Raw genomic sequence first — 22,006 nt, 5'->3', positions numbered from 1 at the left:
AATAATCTCAGAATAGTTTAAAGCATAGCAATCTGGCCAAATGTCTTAACAGTTAGCTACAGTCTTTCTTAATTTATATAATATACATAACATTGTATATTCATATATAAACATAATCTATATATATATATACTATATATAGTATTTATACAATCAATTAGAATAGTTCTCAGTTGTGTGCTAGTTTTGAAATCTCATATGGTTTATATTGTATGCATTCAACTGAACGTGTCTCTATAAGTAATATCATAACAATTTCATTGTTTTTGGGCTGTTTTTTATTTTATTTTTTATTTTTTTTTTTAATTTTTGTGGAAGCAGTTTTTAATTATTTGTATTCAGCTACTTTAACTAGACAGTTTATATGTATATAATACATGTTTTATACACACGTTTTAGTTTCCTGTAGCCCCAAAATCAAACTAAAGCACAAGGCATTTTGAAAATTTGTTAAAAAACTTGTTTCTAACAATCATTAATGTTTCAATTATAGCGTTTATACAGGACTTCTTATACACTAATGTACACTGTACATATGTATAAGTATTTTTTTGGTGCGCGCTACAGTGCAAAATATTTGCTCAATTATAAAATTCATTCACAGTTGTTAGATTTTATTTAGTTTTTATTTATTTGTTTTGGTTTTTGATTATCTGACTTGAGGAAATCATATTATATTAACGGATCTGGAGACTGCATTCAATTAATTCATTTAGTTGTTCACCCGTGTTGTCAGCTATTCAAAACTCTTAAAAGTTTTCTAAATTCTCTCTGGTTATTTTGAAAAAAAATATTCAAAATAATTATCTTCAGCAAATATGTGATGCACGTATGCTTTGTTTTAATTAACAATAATTCGCTACTTAACTAAAATACACAAGAGTTTGTTTGTGGTTTCTTTTTTTGTGCATGAGTTTTCGATTTGATTTTGCTATTTACGAGTATTAATAAATCTTTCTAATGTCCTTCAATTGAATTTGTATCACAGCAATATATTTGTTATTTTATTATGTAAAATACACATAATTATAAGAAATGTGTGTGTGCATGTCTCTGTGTGTGTGTGTGTGTGTGTGAGTATGTTCATGTGTGTATGACAAAAATATGAGCACAAAATGTTGAACATTTCTCTAAACTTATTTCAAAAATTCAAATTGTTAACATATTTATTCACGATAAGCTACAAAGTGAGCGCTAGTCTCGAAAGAATTTGGAAAAATTGGAACACAGCAATAATTGTTAGGTTCTCAGTACCTCATGAAGCTCGCATTTTAGCAGAACGCTTTAACAGTTCACAAAAGAAATTGTTAATAACAATTACATAGATAGTAAATAGATTTGAATGCGTTTGTCTTGAAGCGTTCTTGAAGCGAATAGCGTTTATTTTATAAAAATTGGTGTCTTCGTGTCGCATGGCAAATGAAACCGAAAGAAATGATTTGCCTATTGCACAAACATATTAAGCTCTACAGAGTATCGTACAAACGTATGTGTGTATATTTGGTTAAACCGTAGCCACAATTCAACAACCTAAATAGATCTGTATAGGCGTAGCCATAAAATTGCACTTTGTACTTTCAAATACGTTTGATGGTGGGACCTGTAAAGAATACCGAAACTTTGCGCTTGAACTTTTCCATTGTCGGCTCCAGATCCTCCTCCTCCTCGTAATCATCATCGTCGTCATCGTCATCATCATCAACAACATTATGGGTATATTGCTGTCCCGTGTGGCCAAAAAGAATGTGGCGCGTAAACGGCTGCACGTTCTTAGTTCCATCGGATTCACTGAAACCGGGATTAAGTATTATATTCGGTATAAGCTCAATGCTGTCCCAACCATCTTGGAGATCTACACAGGCCGCATAGCATGACATACAGTTGGGATAGATATCAGATCAGAAAGAAACAGAGTAAGAGTGAATAGGAAAAGGAAAGATAGATAGATAGATATAGAAATTTGGGAAGGGAATTCAGATAAATAGAGAGAGAGTAGAACGAAAGAACTGCATTAGGCATCATTTGATAACAATTACATTACCTTTGGTATTGATTATATTTTAAATGTGTTTTATGTTTGTTTTTATTTAAAAATATATTTAATTATGTGTGTGTCTATGTGTGCGTGTGTGTGTGTATTGGTGTGGCTGTTAAGCGTGCTCAGCAATTGACAAGCGAGCAACGCGGCGTATGCGTAATTTGTGTACTTGTATATTGTGTCTATATTCAAATCAAGGCTTAAATCTGTGTGAGTATCTCAGTGTGTGTGTGTGTGTGTGTGTGTGCAATTTTAAACACATACATAACATATGTATCATAACTTAAAACAATACAAGACTATAGAATATTCGGATAAATGTATTTGTCTTTCTTCATAAGGATTGAAACATTTAATTTGCGTGCCATAACAAAAGCACATAAAATGGAATTAAATTACTACTTATGTAAATATATATGTATATATATGTATATAGTATATGTACTATATAACATTGATTACATTCAGTTTACAACATCAATAAACGCTATGTTTAGCTAACATTTGATTATTTGTTACACATTTAAATTCATTTGAAATTCAACAACAAAACACGACAACAACAAAGCAGGAAAGCATAAATCATATAATGTCACCGATCTTATCACACCCCAGTTTCCTATATTGCAATATAGGTTATTTTCATTTCTTTTTCATTTCATTTGTTCGTTTACTTTCGGTCACGATTTAAAGCTTTTATATTTATTTTAATCATATATTTTCTGATTGACTTTTTCGTACTTGCTTTGAAATCCTATGCTAAAAGTCGTTTAGTGCACAATACTAGAGTTCTACTTAGAATTATTGAGTGCGCATTAAGAGTGTGTATAAGCTATCACAGATGTGCCTAAAAGTTTGGTCGCTTTAATATTGAGGTTCTTGCTAAGAGACGGCATTAGAATTATCTTTATCCATATTGGAAAACAGTTTTTGGAAGTATATGTGTATATATATATATCATATTTTTTATCTTGTATACATATGCTAGAGATTATCTAATAACAAAGCACGAATCTAAAAACAATTCGTTGGAAAAGTTAAATTTGTATTCCAAAAAGCAACAATTTTTTCATTCTTCTATCGAAGCTATGAAAGCTGTTAAAAGAGTTCAATTGAAATTTGATTATTAACCTCCTGTCAACTAATTGCTAAAATCGTTTTATATTTAACATTTAGTTTCTCTATTGCAGTGCGATTTTAACAGCTGCCTGTCAAATATTTAACAGCTAGCTTACAGAATTGTGAAGTTCCGCCAGCTAAGATGATGCGAATTGAATATAAAGCCAAGTTTAACTCAAAAGCCGCGCATAAACAAAACATATTTAAATTTTCTTATAGTTCGCTATATGCCCTAAATTAAATACTTTCAAATATATATGTGTATACAGCTAACCTACAATATACATATGTTTATAAGAATATTAGGGAAAATAAAAATCTTTGATTCTAAATCATGTCCATTCGCTTTTTATGTACACACATTTTATTCGAACGGACAAACATTTTGTTAAGTGGTAAAGTGCTTTGCATTAAATGATATTTTTTATAAGTAGCTGCTAAGTTTATACTGTCACTTGGCATGGCTTTTATTTAGCAATGTTCTTTTGTTTTATTAATGCATATATATATATATATATATATATATATATATATATATATGGTATATATATTGTTTCTTGAATAAACATCAAACGAACCACACACTAAAAAGGAGAACACATAAGCTACATTTAAACACCAACAACGACAATAACAATATGCATATCTTATTAAAAAAGTAAAAAATAAATCATAATAAACAAACAGCGGGCAAACGAAACAAATATGCATTAACGAAAAAAGTCCCAAAATGGACCCCACGCGCTATATGCATATAACATTTTTCTGATTTTTTATACAATTTGATACATTTACATATTGAACTGGACTGTGCTGTACAGTGTATGGGGCCCATTAAAAAGCATTCGATATTCGTTAATCTCGAACATTTACAACACTGGCAATGACAATGACAAGCATCATGTGCGTTGCAACAAGTTGCATTCGAATCGGCAATTGCTGTTGCAGTTGCAGTTGCAGTTGCAGTTGCATTTCGTTTCTTGGCTAAATTACTAGCAACAATAACAAGAACATTATCTAATATCCAAATCATAATTCCTTCAAATAAGTATGTATGTACGTATGCATGTATGTATTTATGTATGTACATAGTATGTGAACAATAAATGTGTTTAATTGTTTGCCGTTCGTAATTATGATTTGGAATTTGTTATTGTTATTGTTGTTGGTGAATTTTCTGTACCCATTTGCGTTGATTGATAGCACTCCTTAGAGAGCACAATACAGAGTCCAATGGCTAATATCACAAGTGTTCCCAGCACTATACTGACGGCGACTATCCAAATGCGTGGATCAAAATTATCTAAGTCGGGTTTTATAAGGCGTATGAGATCTGGACGGTCGTCGAGCATTTTGTAGACAGATAAGAAAAAGAGAGATGACAACAAAATTACCAGATACATGGATACTTAACCAATAAGAAATAATATATGTAGTTCTATGTGTTATAATACGACAAGTTCAGTTACACAAAGCTAAGGTCACGCCATGCAGGATATGCCTCTCACTGTGCATGTGATGGCAACCCTGCGCTGCGTACAGTTGACAATAAATATATATCAAGATCAATTTCTACACATAGATGGTACGATAGATGTGTGTTAGATACGACAGCAAGAAAACTATCGAATGTTTTACCTAGCTATAGCTATAATAATCAGATTTAACACTAGTCCCGGCCCAATCGGGAATTGGCAATTGGGAATTGTGACTGGCATGATTTGTAATTGTCTGCTTACCCTCCTCCTTGGTCTCTGGCAATGTTGTTACATTGGTGGTGACCACCTCACCGCTGCCCAGCTCATTGTTGGCCCATATACGAAACTCGTATGTGGTGTTGGGCGCCAGGCGATAGACCTCCATTTGACGCTGCGCCTCGGAAGTGATTATGTAGCGGAAATGATTCTTGTGAAATTGTCCCCCCAATTTGTTTTTATACAGAAATTGGGGGATGGGCGAGTGCGCCCCCTACTCACCACATTGGGCGCTATATTAATGGGATCCATGCGACTCCATTGGTGCTCATAGCTGGCATTCGCCGGCGGCGTGCGGTACGAGACATTGCGATATTCGGCCGTAAAGCTGCGCACAGGATAGCCACCGGATTGAGTCTTATTGAAGCGCCAAATCAGAAAGCCCAGTATGGTGGAGGCCTTGAAATAAAGCTGCGACACCGGGCCAGGTGTGGTGCGCACCGTCAGCTTGATACGTTGATAAGCCTGATACGCTTGCTCCACCACTTCCATCTCCTCTGCATTCGGCTCTTGCTTCCCCTGTTCCACTCCAAGCGTTTGCTGCTGCTGCTGTTGCGATGAGGTAGTTGCTGCTGTCGCTGGGATTGCTGTTGCTGCTGTGGATGTTGCTCTCGTTGTTGTCACTGGCAGCGTCGCAAAGCAGACATAGATGCCGCCATCCGAGGTACTCACATTACGCAACACCAATATACGACCCGTCTACGAAATGAAGGTGTTCATCAGAACCAATTATCAAATTTTAATTGTTCTATAAGCTGCATAACCTTATTTCTACAGCGAAAGCAAAAAATTCAACTATTGTACAAATAGACGTAGCCACCTGTATTCTGACTGTGGCTCTTAAATTGGAAAGGAAATCGATTTTCACGTCACCTTATCTGACGCGGGCGTACTCGTATGCATACCAAGTTTCAAGTCCCTAACTTCAAGACATAACACACGGATGGCAAGCAAGACGGAAATTAAACAGAACCCATTTACTCTCCTTCTTTCAAAATATGGAAGAGCATAGCAAAAGCGCTTTTTACCTCATATTAATTACATATTATTTATAAAACGAACACGAAATAATGGGTTTCGGCTAAATATATTCAACCGCACAGCAATAATCGGATCTTGTGCAAGGCTCTGGTCTAAATGCAACTCGCGGTAATTTAACCTAACCTAACCTAACCAAATCAAACCCAACCTTACCTAGCCCAACATAACATAACCTAACATAACATAACCTAAAATAATCCAACATAACCCAACATAACATAACCTTAAATAATCCAACATAACCCAACATAACATAACATAATAAAGCATAACCTAACCTAACATAATCTAACATAACCTAACATAATCTAACATAACCTAACAGAACATAACATTACCCAACATATCCTAATTCAACCTATGTACCCTGGAATACAATTCTTTCTACACATAAAACATTAATATATAAATTTGGATCTATCAGATTTTTGAATAAAATAAAAACAATAAACTTACCTGTATTATTGTGCTATTACTGCCGTGTTCCTTAACCCACATAATATTGCCTTGTGCTATGCAGGGTATGCTAACATTTCCACCTTTATCTGTCGCATATTCGTTGTACTTGATGGTGATACTAAGCACCGTTAGCACTGCAAAATAATGTATAGATAGATTGAAAAGAAAATGAGGTTAAATATGAAGCATTAATGATATTTATAGGAAAATTACAAATACCACATGATTATATTATCTACTTAGAATTTATCTATATAACTCAAGTAATTAAGTGCATTCCAATTCCACTCGCAAGTGTGGAAAATAGGTGGCAATAGTTTGTATACAATATTTTTGCTTACCCCAATGGACAGCTTGAAATTATTTTTTAAAGATCTGACTAAAAAGGTATTTGAAAAGTGTTTCATCGCTGTAACTGGCGGAAAATGGATGAAAACTTTTAATTGCAACAATTGCTTTTCCACCGATGTAAGAGATCTGTGTTCATATGGCATTTGAGACGTGGACTTTGAGGTATAGTATAGGAAAAGTGAAAAACTTAAAAAAAACAAGTAAGAGGTTCTAGTCGGGAGCTCCCGACTAGGGGATACCCTGAATCCTCTCCTTCCAACATCATATATATATTCTATTTTAGAAGCTATATGTCAAGTTTGGTGACTCTAGCTCTAAATAATAAGATTTACCAAAATTGCCAAAAATAACAAGATCGATTGCTTGGAAACGGAGTAAGTTATCGATTATCGGAAACAAACTCGATCTGCTGGGGAACTAGGAGCATCTACATCTAAAAGTCTCTAGCATTTATAGGTTCTGAGATCCTTGCGTTCATACATACGGACGGACGGACGGACGGACGGACAGACAGACGGACATGACTAGATCGACTCGGCTATTGATGCTGATCAAAAATATATAGAATTTATGGGGTCGGAGATGCTTCCTTCTGCCTGTTACATACATTTGGATTTTGCACAAATACAAAATACCCTTATACCCATTTTTAATGGGTTCAGCGTATAAAAACCTGGTATAAATTTAATGTTGTGTTTGGCGACCTTTCCATTTTATAATTTTTTGTTTATTGGTACTTGAAAACATTTTGAGGGTATTATTTTCATTGGGTATACTCTTGGGTGATATTCTTATAGTATCACAAAGTTGAGCTGCTATCGAGAGGGCGAATGTACTCCATCGGCTCAATCGGCATGCGCAATCAAAAGCCACTATAATTAATTAGCCAGATATAGGAATTTATATAAATATATAACATATATATGTATTTATAAGCAGGTGTTAACACTGCGCCGTCAGAGTTCAGTTAAGTGAATCATGGCCAGCCACACGGAACTCTTCCTGGCCGTCTACTTTCGGCTATTGGCGCTCACGTGCAGCTCACGGAAGCGGGCGGTCCAGCGGGTGCTGAGCGGCTACCTGGCGCTGATCCTGGGCGATATGGTAATACAGTTTTGGTATTACTTCGGCAACGGCTGGAATATGACCAACTGGCAGCAGCCGCAGCGGCAGCAGTTCAATGCCTATGACAAGATCATCGATGCCATGAGTGTGGCCCATCTGCTGGCCCATATGCTGATGGTGCTGCAGGCGCTTGTGTTGCGGAATCGGGAGCGCAGGCTGTTGGCCCAGCTGCCGACAGTGGGACCGCCGTCAACATTGATCAACGTGCGTCTCCATGCGACGCTAGAGTGCGCCCTAATCGGCTGCGCTTTCACAATGGGCACCTACCAGTCGCTGCAAAGCCATCAGCTGATGCCCAACTTGCGCTACTTCTACACCTCGCAGGCTGTTCGGGCGCGTTATCTGCAGATGACACTGCTTGTTGTCCGGCTGGATGGGCAGCTGCTGGCACTGGAGCAACAGCTGGTGAGGGGACGACGCTCCAATGTGGAGCTGCGTGCCAGCTATGCGCATATTGTGCGCCTGGCGCGCCAGCTCTCCCGCCTCTATGGGCTATCCGTGCTGATGATGAACGTGCTTTGCATTGGCGACTTTATTGTGGTGTGCTATGCCTATATTATACTCAGGCAGCTGACCAACATGAATATAAGCTGGCTGCTGCTCTGGCAGACCATATACGTGGTGCTGCCCACGCTGATCAAGATCTGTACGCTGTGCGCCGTCTGCGATAAGTGTGCCAAGCGGGTAAGTTTCCTGTCTAGCCATAATATATATCTCCATTAGCAGTCAATATAAACCCGAACTGGTCTGCCCGCAGTCGCAGCAGCTTCTGGTCGTGATCGGCGGCACTTGGAGCCAGGAGAGGGGAACTAGACCCAGACTCACACGCATACAAGCCGATGAATTCTCGCTACAGATTATGCAGAATTCCGTGCAGTTCGATGTCTGCGGCATGTACCATCTATGTCTGAAGACCATGGCTGGGGTAGGCTCCACTTAAGCCTTGGCTGTCTGTTCACTAAAGTTCACTGTACTTCACTGCTTTCAGATGTTTTTCTTCATACTCAACACGCTGGTCACTTTCCTCCAGTTCGTGCAGCTCACCAAGCAGCAGAGCAGCTGATATGGATTCGGAGATGCCGGAACCCGATTTGGCTTAATTCAGTTGCAACTTTAGACGGGATTTTCGATTTGTCGTTAGAAGTATTTGCAGGCAGCTAATACCCCTAATGTTTATGTAAACGTAAAGCTTTATTAAAATCAAGGCTGGCAAGCCGACGAAAGATAAACATGATACGGCTTAAGGCTCAACACAATGCTTCGCCTTAAGGTTCGATAAAAAGTTCGAGTAAAGCTTGTTTTATATACATATATATAAAGCCTGGTTTTGGTTAGCCACATTTCTGACAATCTAATGACATTTTCAACTAGTTAATTGTTCATATTTAGTGGACTTATATAAATATATATATATATATATATATATATATATATAGAAGAGGGAGCCAGATTATATGTTATATATATATATATGATATTTGTATATTCCACATTTCTACATTACTTTGGCAGCAAAATAAATGTGCAAATATCTGCAGTCTATATTTAAAACAAATTATTAAATAAAAACAATAAGCAAACAAAAATTACTAGAAACAATAATGTTTTGCAGCTTGGGACTCTCAATTCTCTTGGGATTTCAATTACCCAACGACTGCAGGCCATACAAATAAAAACATGCAATTTGTATAACAGCTGTCGAACTTTAAATTGATCGAAAACAAAAGAAGAATTAAAATAAATAAACTCGCATATTCATTTAAAAAATTGCAGAGCTCGGATACAGACGGGCAGCTGCCCAAGGCTCGCCAAAATTGTCAACTGGATAAAACATTTCGAGCGATTATAGAAAAAATGTTGCCTGCTGCGGCACTTTGTCAATTGTGACATAATGTCATTTTATACGTTGAATAGCCCCAATCGATTAACAGGAACAAAAAAAAAAAGAAGCAAAAGGTTCTAGTCGGGAGCTCCCGACTAGGGGATACCCTGAACCCTCTTCTTACAACATCAAATATATATTTATATATATATTCTATTTTAGAAGTTATATGTCAAGTTTGGTGACTCTAGCTCTTATTATTTACCAAAATTGCCCAAAAAACAGGATATCGATATGGATTTTTATCGATTGCTTGGAAACGGAGTAAGTTATCGATTATCGGAAACAAACTCGATCTGCGCGGGAACTAGGAGCATCTACATCTAAAATTGTCTCTAGCTCTTATAGGTTCTGAGATCCTTTGGCTCATACATACGGACGGACGGACGGCCGGACGGACGGACGGACATGGCTAGATCGACTCGGCTATTGATGCTGATCAAGAATATATATACTTTATGCCTCTGTTACATACATTTGGATTTTGCACAAATACAATATACCCTTATACCCATTTTTAATGGGTTCAGGGTATAAAAACAGGGTCAGCATGGCATTCCCAACGGACAGCAGCAACAAAAAGATTGTAGAGCTTTATCTGACGAACAGATGGACATTGAAAAAAGCGGATTATTGGTTTTTTAACCCTTTTAGGTAGAGCACATAAGAATCCATCACATTTTATTTAATAATGCTTTATCAGGCTACATATAAAGGCCATTTGTATTTAAGCAAGCTGCACAATCTGGCTTCGAACCCAATTTATTTCTCACTAGCCGAACTTTAAGCAAAAATAGTTGAGAGACGAACCGAAGCCCGAACTAAACCAAATAAAAATAAGGAACTTGTGAGATAGACTCAATTTTGGGTAGGGATCACATTTTAGCCCATATCTTGTTTAAGCAAATACGTACGGCTTGCCATATTTTCAGTACAACGGGCAATTGTTTATTAAAAGTGCAATTGTTTCATTTAAATACTTTAAATATATGTATGTGAAACTGAGGTTTGAACCAGCGCCTTGGTTCGAGGCAGTGCAAAACCAGCTTTAATCGCAACCAATGGCAGAATTGTTAGGCTTATAGCCCTGATTTATATTGCGTGTCAGATTTTGGTAAACTGAACTATCTTCAGCAGATTTTATTCTGTAGTTAAATCTTTTACGGCCGTCAGTTTTCAAAGCTTAAAGTCGAAATGCAAAACACGAGCTACGCACAATTTTGCCAGCCACAATTGTCAAATTCAGTGCCCATCATTTCGAATAAATTTCAGTCACGTTTCCAGCTCTCTGTCTCTGGGCATTGAGGACAATTGACAAATGCCAGGCTACGCCCTGAGGGTGTGTGTGTGTGTGGTTTTATTAGCCCACACAGTAAAGGGACTGTGGCAAAAGGACATATCAGCATGTACACCTTAACTAAGGTCTGTGCTGACTAAAAAGACAACACACGTACCTAAAATTTGATGCTTATTAAAATAAACACAAAATAGAAAAATGCTGCACTCAGCAAAATAATCGACATTAAACATACAAGAAAGTATCGTAGGAAATAGCGGAGAGACATGTTTAACAAATTCTTAAAAAAAAGGTTCTTGTTGTTTTCTTTAATTCTTTGAGTGTATATAGAATCTGTGGAGAAAGTGTGCCTGCTGTGATTGATGTGGCTTATGATTGAAAGTTCGTTCAATTAATCAGTCAGTCGCTCAGTCAGTCGCTCAATCATTCAGTCAGTTGTGCCTGGCAAACATAATGTTGATAAAGCAGCGCACAGACAACGAACAGATACGAGTTTGCCTGAAAAGTAATAACAACTTTTGAATGTTTGATATGCATTCACCCAAAGAGGCACGAAAGGGCAAACACACACCAACGAACACACACAGATGCGCACACCGAAACACACACACACACGCAGAAATGAAACTTGTGGCAAGCTGGGTCCGAGTCGGGGTTTCAGGCTTAGCGCCAGATAAGAGCAACTCCTGCTGCGCTGCAGTTGGTTAAAACAAAAAGGCTGAAACACCCATTGCCACTCACACACACACACACACACACACACACATACCATTATGTAATGTATTGCAATGCGCCGCTTAAAAGTATGCAATGGAAACTTTATATCGGCCCGTTGCTGACGTCACTTAATTGATTTCAACGGGTTGGGTCAGAACTTTATAGAAATCGAACTAAGGTCAACTCGGTCTATTTAAAACCAAAGCCAATAAGTGGAATATCTGGCTAATCCTATAGATGATTTAATATGCTATACAAATTGAATATGTTAACATAATGTTGAATTGCCCAGAAAGTGGGAGATAAAATGATTATATTGCGTTCCTTTATACGCATGTATGAAAATAAAATATATAATAATAAAAAGTAAAAAGAAAAAAAAACAAATTATGATCTGCGGGTTTTATAAAAATAATATATGATTAAGTTTTATCATAAATAGTATATTAGTTTATTTTCTTATAATTTATTTTATTTTAAACAGAGAAATTTTGTTAACGGTTTTGTCGGTTTAAAAGCCAAAACTAGCTATAAAATAGCCAAATGGCAGCACTATTCACATGCAAGGCTGAGCTTAAAGAAACAAAGTAGAAACAACACATATTCAAGCATTTAAACATGAACCAAAGCCAGCCAAAGTCAAAAAGTTAACTATGAAGTGTTCTGCTCTCAGCATACCCTGTGCAAGCATTGAACAAGGGGGATCCACGATAGAAGTCCACACTTAGTGTAAGGATGTAGTATTGTCTCAACCAAAGACCAGAGTTGCCACTGCTATTCAAAACTTTGATAGTTTGTAACTTTAGCCCAATTATAATTATGATAAAAGTTTATCCGTCACTTAATACTATTATGAAAGTTTCTCTCTCTCTCTCTCTCTGGCAAAGTAAAGGGTATTTTGCAGGTCGGCTGAGCGAAAAGTTTTGTGCGCTCTGCTCATAACGTGAAAGCGCAATCGAAATGTTTTCTTTTTGCTATTTTTGTAATAATTTTGTTTTTTTCATTTGGCTTTCCTTGGAATTCAATGAAAACTTCGGCACGGTCACGTCCCGGTCGTTTCAATGTTGTTCCACGGCTCTTGGGCACAGAGTCCAGTTGCATTTGTTGGCCACAATGTTGTTAACCAATTGACAAAACATTTGGGTTGTTTGGCTTTCCGCTTGGACTCTTCTCAATTGCATTCGCTGTTTCTTTGCATTTTGCATTTAGAACGCCCGAGAGTGTCCCGGTCGAGTGGGGACTACAAGATACCCTGTATACAAGTAGAAAGTTGTCTTAAAGGGAATGTAAGGATTCCCAAATGTATAAATATTTAATATTTTATTTGTGATAATGAAAGAAAGTAGAAAATTGACTCGAACCAAGACCCGGACCTTCACAGCCATGACTTATACCCTTTTCGGCCCATTCGCACCAGTGCAGGGTATAAAAGTGTGCAGCAAACTTTTCGATAAAATAAATAAACATTATTATATTAAAGGCGCACAAGAATTTTGAATTTTTATAAAAATGCTTTGGTACCCAAATTGTTCAGCACAGAATGTTTTCTTTTTATTATAATTGCTCCCAAAATAAACGCAAGGCAAACGAAATCGTAAACGAACTTGCAATTGTTTTCGATTTAAGCTATTTGTTGACCGGCTTGCCCAAAGGGCATTTGCAAAAGTAACCGACTTGATGCCAGAAATGCACCAAGTTGAAAATATTGAGGCAATTTGGCAGATGCCCGGCACTGATTTTGTTGTTGCCCACAACAATGCCAACTCGGCAACAGAAGCAACAACAACAATAGCAATAAAAACACAGCTGCCAGGCACTTTCTCTCTCTTTGGCCCCGTCAACAAGGCAGTGAAGCAGCAAAATGGCAGAATTAATTAAAATTCATAATTAGTTGCAGTTGCACAGTCGCCGGCGGCAACGAGGTCACGACAATAGCTAATCTGGCACCGCCGCGGCACGCTGTCAGGATGCCAAATCACCAGACGGGGAACAGCTGCAGCAGTTACGAAGGTTGGAGAAATGGCGAGGTTCCATTCCTCGTTAGCGACTGTGGACAAACATCAATTCTCATTTGACGCTTAATTTTGTTGGCGCCGCAAGTTAACTAAACAAATGTTCCTCAGCGTGGTGTACGGGGCGTATGCGTTATGTTATTGTGTCAGTTATATTGAAAGTTTGCCCGGGAGTATGCGTAATGTTACTTTGTCAGTAATATTGAAATGTTTTATAGAGTCAAGAGATAGAGATAGCGATAGATAGAGATATATAGAGATAGAGAGATAGGGATAGGGATAGGGATAGGATAGAGATAGAGATAGAGATAGAGATAGAGATAGAGATAGAGATAGAGATAGAGATAGAGATAGAGATAGAGATAGAGATAGAGATAGAGATAGAGATAGAGATAGAGATAGAGATAGAGATAGAGATAGAGATAGAGATAGAGATAGAGATAGAGATAGAGATAGAGATAGAGATAGAGATAGAGATAGAGATAGAGATAGAGATAGAGATAGAGATAGAGATAGAGATAGAGATAGAGATAGAGATAGAGATAGAGATAGAGATAGAGATAGAGATAGAGATAGAGATAGAGATAGAGATAGAGATAGAGAGAGAGATAGAGATAGAGATAGAGATAGAGATAGAGATAGAGATAGAGATAGAGATAGAGATAGAGATAGAGATAGAGATAGAGATAGAGATAGAGATAGAGATAGAGATAGAGATAGAGATAGAGATAGAGATAGAGATAGAGATAGAGATAGAGATAGAGATAGAGATAGAGATAGAGATAGAGATAGAGATAGAGATAGAGATAGAGATAGAGATAGAGATAGAGATAGAGATAGAGATAGAGATAGAGATAGAGATAGAGATAGAGAGAGAGAGAGAGAGAGAGAGACTGAGATGTGGCAAGCAAATGTATGAGACCAGAGAAATTTGACTATGAGAACGTTAAAATCTGTAAAACGTGCTTGAAGTCATGAGAATTTCATAGAAAGGCGACGTTAAATTACGTTCATGTTCATTTGTGTCGAAGCAGGTGAAGTTAATTAACAACAAAAAGTGCACTTGCCAGCTGCACCCGCCTAACAGATACCATGTAACCAGCTTTACAAACCAAATTTGGCAGGCCTTATAAACTGCGAGGTATGGTAAGAAGGTCCGCTCGGTATTGACAACTATGTTTATTGATTTCGTGATGACGAAGTTTTTTATTAAACATTTGAAACTTTATCTGCGAATGGATTTTTTGCCCTTGACTAACAAACAGAACGGACCTTCCGATTCCAAAGATGCCTGCTTCTGTCTGTTACATACATAGGCACAAGCTTGCAATGCCCCTTTTACTAACTTTCAATGGGTATAGCCCATAAAAACAACAGCTAAAAATACACCCACAAGACGATAAAGTCTTAACCTTGCGCCCACTCAATGCCATTGAAAAGAAAATCAATGCAATAACATGAGCCCATTGGCATGTGTGTCGTCATCTGTGTGTGTGTGTGTGGTGTGCGTGTGTGTTTATGTAAAGAACAAAGAGTGCTTGATACATGACACCTAACCTTTTGCGTTTGGCATTGAAATTTGGCTCCAGTGGCTGCCATAAAAATAGCCGGGCCCAAATTGTTGCCTGTTCTTGTATTGTTGTTGGGCGGGTTCAGAGCTTATTGCACTTTGTTGTGTTGCATGCCCCCCTTTCAAATGGCGGCCATGTGTGGCTGGGTATGGCATAAGAACACGTCAACAAACAAGTCAACACTGTCACAACCAAGCCACAAAACCCATTGGCAGCTAACCAAACAGAGGCAACATCCACGAGGCTTGCAACCACCTCAACCACCCAACTGGGCAAGCAGCAGGCAGCATGCAGCAGGCAGTCAACCACACAATGGCTTTCTAACAGCTGAAATCGCTCAAATGCCCGATCTGTGTGCTGGGGCAACTGCCTCTGGCTCTGACAGTTTGCTCTCTTATGTGCTGCTTGCTGCATGCAATTGTTGCTTCTGGCCAAACAATGGCCAAGTTCATGCATAAATATGAATCGGATGAGCCAACAAATAACATGTAACACGCGCGGCACAGGATGCCGGATATCTGCCATCATAGCATAAATGTGGGGCACAGATCTAAAGAACTGAGTTGATCACATAAAGGGTCGCAAATGGTCTGCTTTAAAGTAATTTAACTACTTATTCTGCAACCATGTCTATCAAAGTGAAAGTAGTTCAACTTCTTGTTCTACACTTATCTCTTAACATAAACATTACATTAAGGCTCTTACAAACAGTTATATTACAGTTATACATATAATCCTCAAGAATTATTAGCTTTTCTAAGCTTAATTTTAGTGAAATTTTCAAACATATGCAATGATACCCTAAATTTTAAAAGCATATATTTGAATTGAACCCTTTCGTCATCTTCGGCTATCTTTTATCTTTCCCAACTGTCCTAGCTAAGGAGAATTACATTCTGGATTTATTACTTAACTGTTTTTCTCATTGTCTGTGAAGCTGGCTATCTGAGCTTTCCAGCACATTTTTGAATACAACAATTCAAATTATTATAAACCAAATATTTGCATACATTTTTTATTGAAATTACTTTAAATTTCAAATACTAAAATAATATTAAGAACAAGCATAATAAAAGTATGGGTTTGAACCAACGCCCTTTTTGTAAAGGTTCCATTAAGTTGCTGATAAAAAGCTGTTCTTTAGAATAAAAATTGAATATTGAAATATCAATCCTTTTTCCTTTTCCTTTTCCCTTTGCAGTAAGTTTAGCCTTTATTGATAGAATCTACGTAAATAAAGCTTGCAATTAGAAGGCAGGCTTAAATAGACTCTGAACTAGTATTTGTGTCAAATGAAAACAAAAACCTAGACAAAACAAGCAAGAGGTTCTAGTCGGGAGCTCCCGACTAGGGGATACGCTGTTCCCTCTTCTTCTAACATCAAATGCATATATATATTCTATTTTAGAAGCTATATGTCAAGTTTGGTGACTCTAGCTGTTATTATTTACCAAAATTGCCAAAAAAAAAAAAAAACAGGATATCGATATCGATTTTTATCGATTGCTTGGAAACGGAGTAAGTAATCGATTATCGGAAACAAACTCGATCTGCGCGGGAACTAGGAGCTCTAAATCTAAAATTTCAAGTCCCTAGCTCTTATAGGTTCTGAGATCCTTGCGTTCATACATACGGACGGACGGATGGGGTCGGAGGAGCTTCCTTCTGCCTGTTACATACATTTGGATTTTGCACAAATACAATATACCCTTATACCCATTTTTAATGGGTTCAGGGTATAAAAAGCACACACACAGAATGTAAAACTCAATATCATTTAGATTATTGTTGCACTTGCGTTTACTTTCACTATCTACCATCCATTAGCTGGCATTGGGCTAAAATATGGGCTGTGGCCAGGTCGTGTGCACACTCATTAAGGATGCGGCAGGAGCTGCCAAAGTTACAAAGACAAACAAAACATTGAAAATGCTGGCGAAATTGAATGGGAGCGCACTTATCCTGTTCGCGTTGCCGCGATTCTTTATTTATTTATTCTTGGCTGGGCAAGGAACTTTTTAATTAAAAGTAAACGTTGCGGTCATTAGATGACCGCGAACAGGACTAAAGCGATAAAAAAAAGGTAAAAGACATGGAGAGAATAAGTTGTGTCACGTTTGAGGCAGCAATTGCTGAAGATTTGTGGGACGTCAGCTGTCGTGTTGCCACGCCCCAACGCCCAGTTGCTGGGGCACGCGATTGTTGAGTCGATGCAGGGCCAACAGCTACGTCAACAAGAAGGACCAAAGGGCCAAAGGAACAGCAGAACGACTCAAGGATTTATACGCAATTTGCATGCAAATCGAGCTGTAGCTTCGAGTAAAACAAATGGGCTCTGGGTTCGAGGCCGGGTCCGGGTCCGGGTCCTCGGCTGGGTAGGATTACGGTGCACAGTTTATTTAGCTAGACTTAGGACTGGTCGACACAGATTTATTGTCCAACAGCAATAACAAAAGCCCGCGCAATGCCATCAAATTGATGTTAATTTAACGGCAAGTTAAATGGGAGAAGAAAAAAAACTGCGATAATACGCGCATGTTTCAACCGTAGCCTATTAATAAAAGCATAAGTTACTTTCTTAACAGAAGTCGAAGCAACTTAAGGAAAAATCAATATACAACTCACAGTTAATTAATTCGCAGCAAATTGCAATAAAAAGGACAGCAATTCTTTCCAAAATGCTCGACTGGACTATGCCCTAAAGTATAAGACCCAACTATGGGTAAGGATATGAGAAGACTAGCAAGCTATTTATCCGACCTGGTCTTCCATCAATTTTAGCCACCGTTCTATCAAATTATATTTTATCATAACATAGTAAATGATTCGATCGGATGAAAAAATATCATAAATAAACTTATATCAATTCGAAATTCCACCAAATGAGAGCGGCTTTTATATAATATCATCATTGAAGGTTCACGATGAGATGCAAATCTCTAGATGAATCTTATAATATATAAATATATGTAAACAGTTATTCTAATAAATTCCAATTAATATTTCCACCTATTTTTCAGCAATTGAAGTGAATTTCGCCAAATCTGTCAGAGTCGCATTGAGAATGCTTACAATTTTTCCTAGAGCTGTGCACAAGGTATTTACCAGTCGAGTATTTGGCAATTTTGGTTTAATTAAGCCCATTTTTTGTGATTATGATAAGTGTTGAATCCCAAAATAAATATGCAGAGGTCAGTTGGTTGAGCACTTCTTCGCAACTTAATTAATGGAAACGGCATAATAATTAATGGGTCACATTTGCAGGCAGGATAATTATAGCCTTGTTTTTCTCTCTGTCTTTCTTACTTGTCAAACTGAACAAGATAAACAACTCCCAAAGCGCATCGGAATGGGACTCTGCGAGTGCTTCAGCCGAATCGCAGCCAAATTAGGTCAGTTCTACACAGAAAGCCGTGTGTTGAGCGAGCCCTTGGGCTTTTTGGCCAAAACCCAAAGCTGATTATTAATTATGAAAGCCGTTTATATGTAGCTCGGCATAGGCAGCGGCATGTGTTGCCAGGTGCATAGGCAATGAGGGGTAACTGCTGTTTGCAAGCATAGGTAATTTTTTAATACTCTTTATTTTGCATTTGCCTTGCAGAGGGCATTATAATGTACTCGAGAAGTGTGTTAAGCCTAGCAGCGGGCATTAAATCTATATATTCTTGATCAGTATCAAGAGACAAATGGATATCTGCCCGTCCGTTTCCTTGCGATTCTCAAAAAACCCTGGATAACTTCGTCTTTTTGTTGCAGACTGTACATATATCGGAATCTAGAGAGTCGGATCACTGCATTATATAGCTATCATAGGAACAATAGTTCAAAATTTAAGTGCTAGTTTATAACTTATTCGTTTTAAAAGATATCTTGACTAGACTCAACATTTCCGAACCACATAATGCGCCTTGTATATGAGCACAATCTTATCGACATCGAACTACTATATTATATAGCTGGCATAGGAATGATCGGTCGAAGATCCAATTCTTATGTAATCAACTTGCTCGTTTTTCAAGATACTTTGACATTTAATAGTTTAACTATTCTACTATCTAATATGGCTAGCATTGGAACAATCGGCAGAAAATTAGGTACTTGTAGGAAACACATTTTCATTTATCAAGATATCTTAAGCATATATAAGTTTTACTATGCTCCCAACATATATGCAAAATCTTGTCAACATCCGACCACTATAAGTATAAAAAAGATGCCGTAGGAATGAGCTGTCATAACTAAAATTCAAGTATGTAAAGCTTCTCTTATTTAAAATATCTGAAATTTTATTAAAAACTAACGAATATATCATATTTTGGCCATAGGAACGATTGGTCGAAAATAAAGTATTTATATGATTTTGTGTTTCAAGATATCTCAACCAAACTTGAATTCTAACAGCTTCACTATGCAGCCTCTCTCTACTAAGCATATCAACTCCTATATGTCATATAGGAAGAATCCTTGCAAATCAATGTATTTGGCCATATATGGTCTGCAAGGGTATTAAATGTTTGGCGTGAGCGAAGATAATCGTTCGCAGATTATATAAAGCTGCGACAGGCAAGTTGTGCGTATTATTCCGTTTATCCTTACCTTGGGTGAAAAATAATAAATTGAACGAAGACAGCGCTAGCACGGAGCTGGATGTGGAAGACATGCTTCCATATTACACTTTACATAAGCGTCCGTGCACGAGCCGCGTTGCCGGCTGAAAATCAGCAATAGGTAATAAACTAAATAGAAAGCGAAAATACCAAAAACAAATACAACAAATGCTAACTCGGGCCAACAGCGGGGGGAGCGGCAGGGCAGAGGAGGACGCGCCAAAGGCTGACACACGGCTTGGCGCGTCGATTGCTGTTGTTTCAGTTGTTGTTGTTGTTTCTATTGTTGCTGTTGTTGTCGCCTGGCTGTTGGCTCCCTTTGACGTAACTTCCACTTCGCCACTGGGCGAATTCAACATTCAGCAACAGACACACACACACACACACACATAAAAAAATTGCTTTGAATCAATTAAACAAATGACAAAACTACCTAAAAAAAAACAACAACAAAAAAAAACAAACAAACAAACAACAAAACGAGGAGGAAATAAACGTTATTGTTGCTTTTGGCCTTTCAGTGCGTTCAACTTGTGCTTTACAACGGGACTCTATGGTTGTTGTTGTTATTATTATAATATTTGTTGTTATTGTTTTTATTATTAATGCTGTTTCAGTTGTTGCTATTGCTGTTGCTCGTGTTGTTGTTGGTGGCTGCGCGGCACGGGCGTCCGTTGCTTTCGAGTTACGTTGCTCGACTAAACTGCGCTGGCTGTTTAGCCTCGTGGCCGCGACTTTGGCTTCGGCCTGGAGACCCGTCGCCAAAATGCGAAACCGAATGCGAATGCGAATGTGAATGTGAGCATGTGTATGAGAGCGTGTGAATGCTAGCATGTATTGGTGCTTGTGTCCTATGGGCAGCACTCCTTTTTGACACTCACGCGCATGCCGCTAGCTACGCAATGGACGTGCGCCCCTGTATGTGTGTGTGAGGGAGTGTGGCGGATGTGTGTGGTGCTGCTGCTGGGGCGATTGCCTGTCGTTAGTTGCCAAAACATCTGCTGCTGTTGTTGTTTCTGTTGTGGCTGTGATAATTCGCAAACATCGCGTGGCTCGATCGATGCCAGGAAATTGAACATTGTAATTATTTGTCCCAGTTCTTGACGTAATTATTTAGTTTCTAACCAAGATTCGAAGTTCTTTCCACAAAACACACACACGCGGTTGTGCTTCGTCCACAAGTTCTCCACTATGTCATAAGCATTCTCAAAAATAATTTCAGTGTCGAAACGAAGGATGGTAAGTTTATCGTGATCTCTGTAAGCTATACGAGAACTTTCATGCTAAATTAGATATGAGGATAAACTGCTTAGAAAACCTAATCTGATACTTATTGATTTCGAAGAATTTACTTGAAATAAACTCGACATGCGAGTGCCTTAGCAAAATTAGACACAGACAGACATGTCCATGACCTTGGCTAGATTGACTCGGTTGACCCAGTCTACAATATATAACTTTTGGGTCCCGCGATACCTTCTGCCTGTTACCTATGTAGAAAACTATTGTACAACACTTTTTATACCCTGAACCCATTAAAAATGGGTATAAGGGTATATTGTAGTTGTGCAAAATCCAAATGTATGTAACAGGCAGAAGGAAGCATCTCTGACCCCATCAGCACCAATAGCCGAGTCGATCTAGCCATGTCCGTCTGTCCGTCCGTCCGTCCGTCCGTCTGTCCGTATGTATGAACGCAAGGATCTCATAACCTATAAGAGCTAGAGACTTGAAATTAGATTGTGGTGCTCCTAGTGCCCGCGCAAATAGAGTTTGTTTTCGATAATCGATAACTTACTCCGTTTCCAAGCAATCGATAAAAATCGATATCGATATCCTGTTTTTTTGGTCACCAAACTTGACATATAGCTTCTAAAATAGAATATATACATATATGCATTTGATGTTGGAAGAGGGTTCAGGGTATCCCCTAGTCGGGAGCACCCGACTAGAACCTCTTACTTGTTACCATGCTAAATAGGTTTTTTGCATATCCGCAAATGCATCTTAACTGATCTCTACGAAAGCAAAAA

General features: G+C 38.0%; 1 protein-coding gene across 3 annotated transcripts; it reads right to left on the bottom strand.

Moving 5' to 3' along the window:
* Positions 1-1,028: 1,028 nt before the first annotated feature.
* On the bottom strand, positions 1,029-20,395 carry LOC115766333. Of its 3 annotated transcripts, none has more exons than XM_030710224.1 (7): positions 20,137-20,395; positions 19,963-20,077; positions 6,409-6,545; positions 5,134-5,610; positions 4,897-5,026; positions 4,341-4,490; positions 1,029-1,852 (listed from the first exon to the last, which is right to left on the bottom strand). In XM_030710224.1, the coding sequence occupies exons 2-7, from the start codon at positions 20,024-20,026 to the stop codon at positions 1,578-1,580; spliced, it is 1,233 nt and encodes a 410-aa protein (XP_030566084.1). In that variant the 5' UTR covers positions 20,027-20,077; positions 20,137-20,395; the 3' UTR covers positions 1,029-1,577. The 3 variants fall into 3 exon arrangements, with proteins under 3 accessions (XP_030566084.1, XP_030566085.1, XP_030566086.1); XM_030710225.1 differs by having other exon boundaries at positions 20,150-20,395; XM_030710226.1 differs by lacking the exon at positions 4,341-4,490 and having other exon boundaries at positions 19,963-20,395.
* Positions 20,396-22,006: the final 1,611 nt, after the last annotated feature.

This window comes from Drosophila novamexicana, unplaced genomic scaffold (assembly GCF_003285875.2).
Source record: "Drosophila novamexicana strain 15010-1031.04,08,12 unplaced genomic scaffold, DnovRS2.1 tig00001089-arrow-arrow-pilon, whole genome shotgun sequence".
Lineage (NCBI taxonomy): Eukaryota > Metazoa > Arthropoda > Insecta > Diptera > Drosophilidae > Drosophila > Drosophila novamexicana.
Note: the sequence above shows the minus strand (reverse complement) of the source record. Positions and strands in the feature narration are given on the sequence as shown.

Coding starts and splice junctions, on each gene's coding strand:
- LOC115766333 (XM_030710224.1), bottom strand. CDS start 20,026: ATGTCTTCCACATCCAGCTCCGTGCTAGCGCTGTCTTCGTTCAATTTA. Junction 4,491..4,896: donor GCCAGAGACCAAGGAGGAGG/GTAAGCAGACAA, acceptor ACGACCGTCCAG/ATCTCATACGCCTTATAAAA. Junction 1,853..4,340: donor CTATCAATCAACGCAAATGG/GTACAGAAAATT, acceptor CGGCCTGTGTAG/ATCTCCAAGATGGTTGGGAC.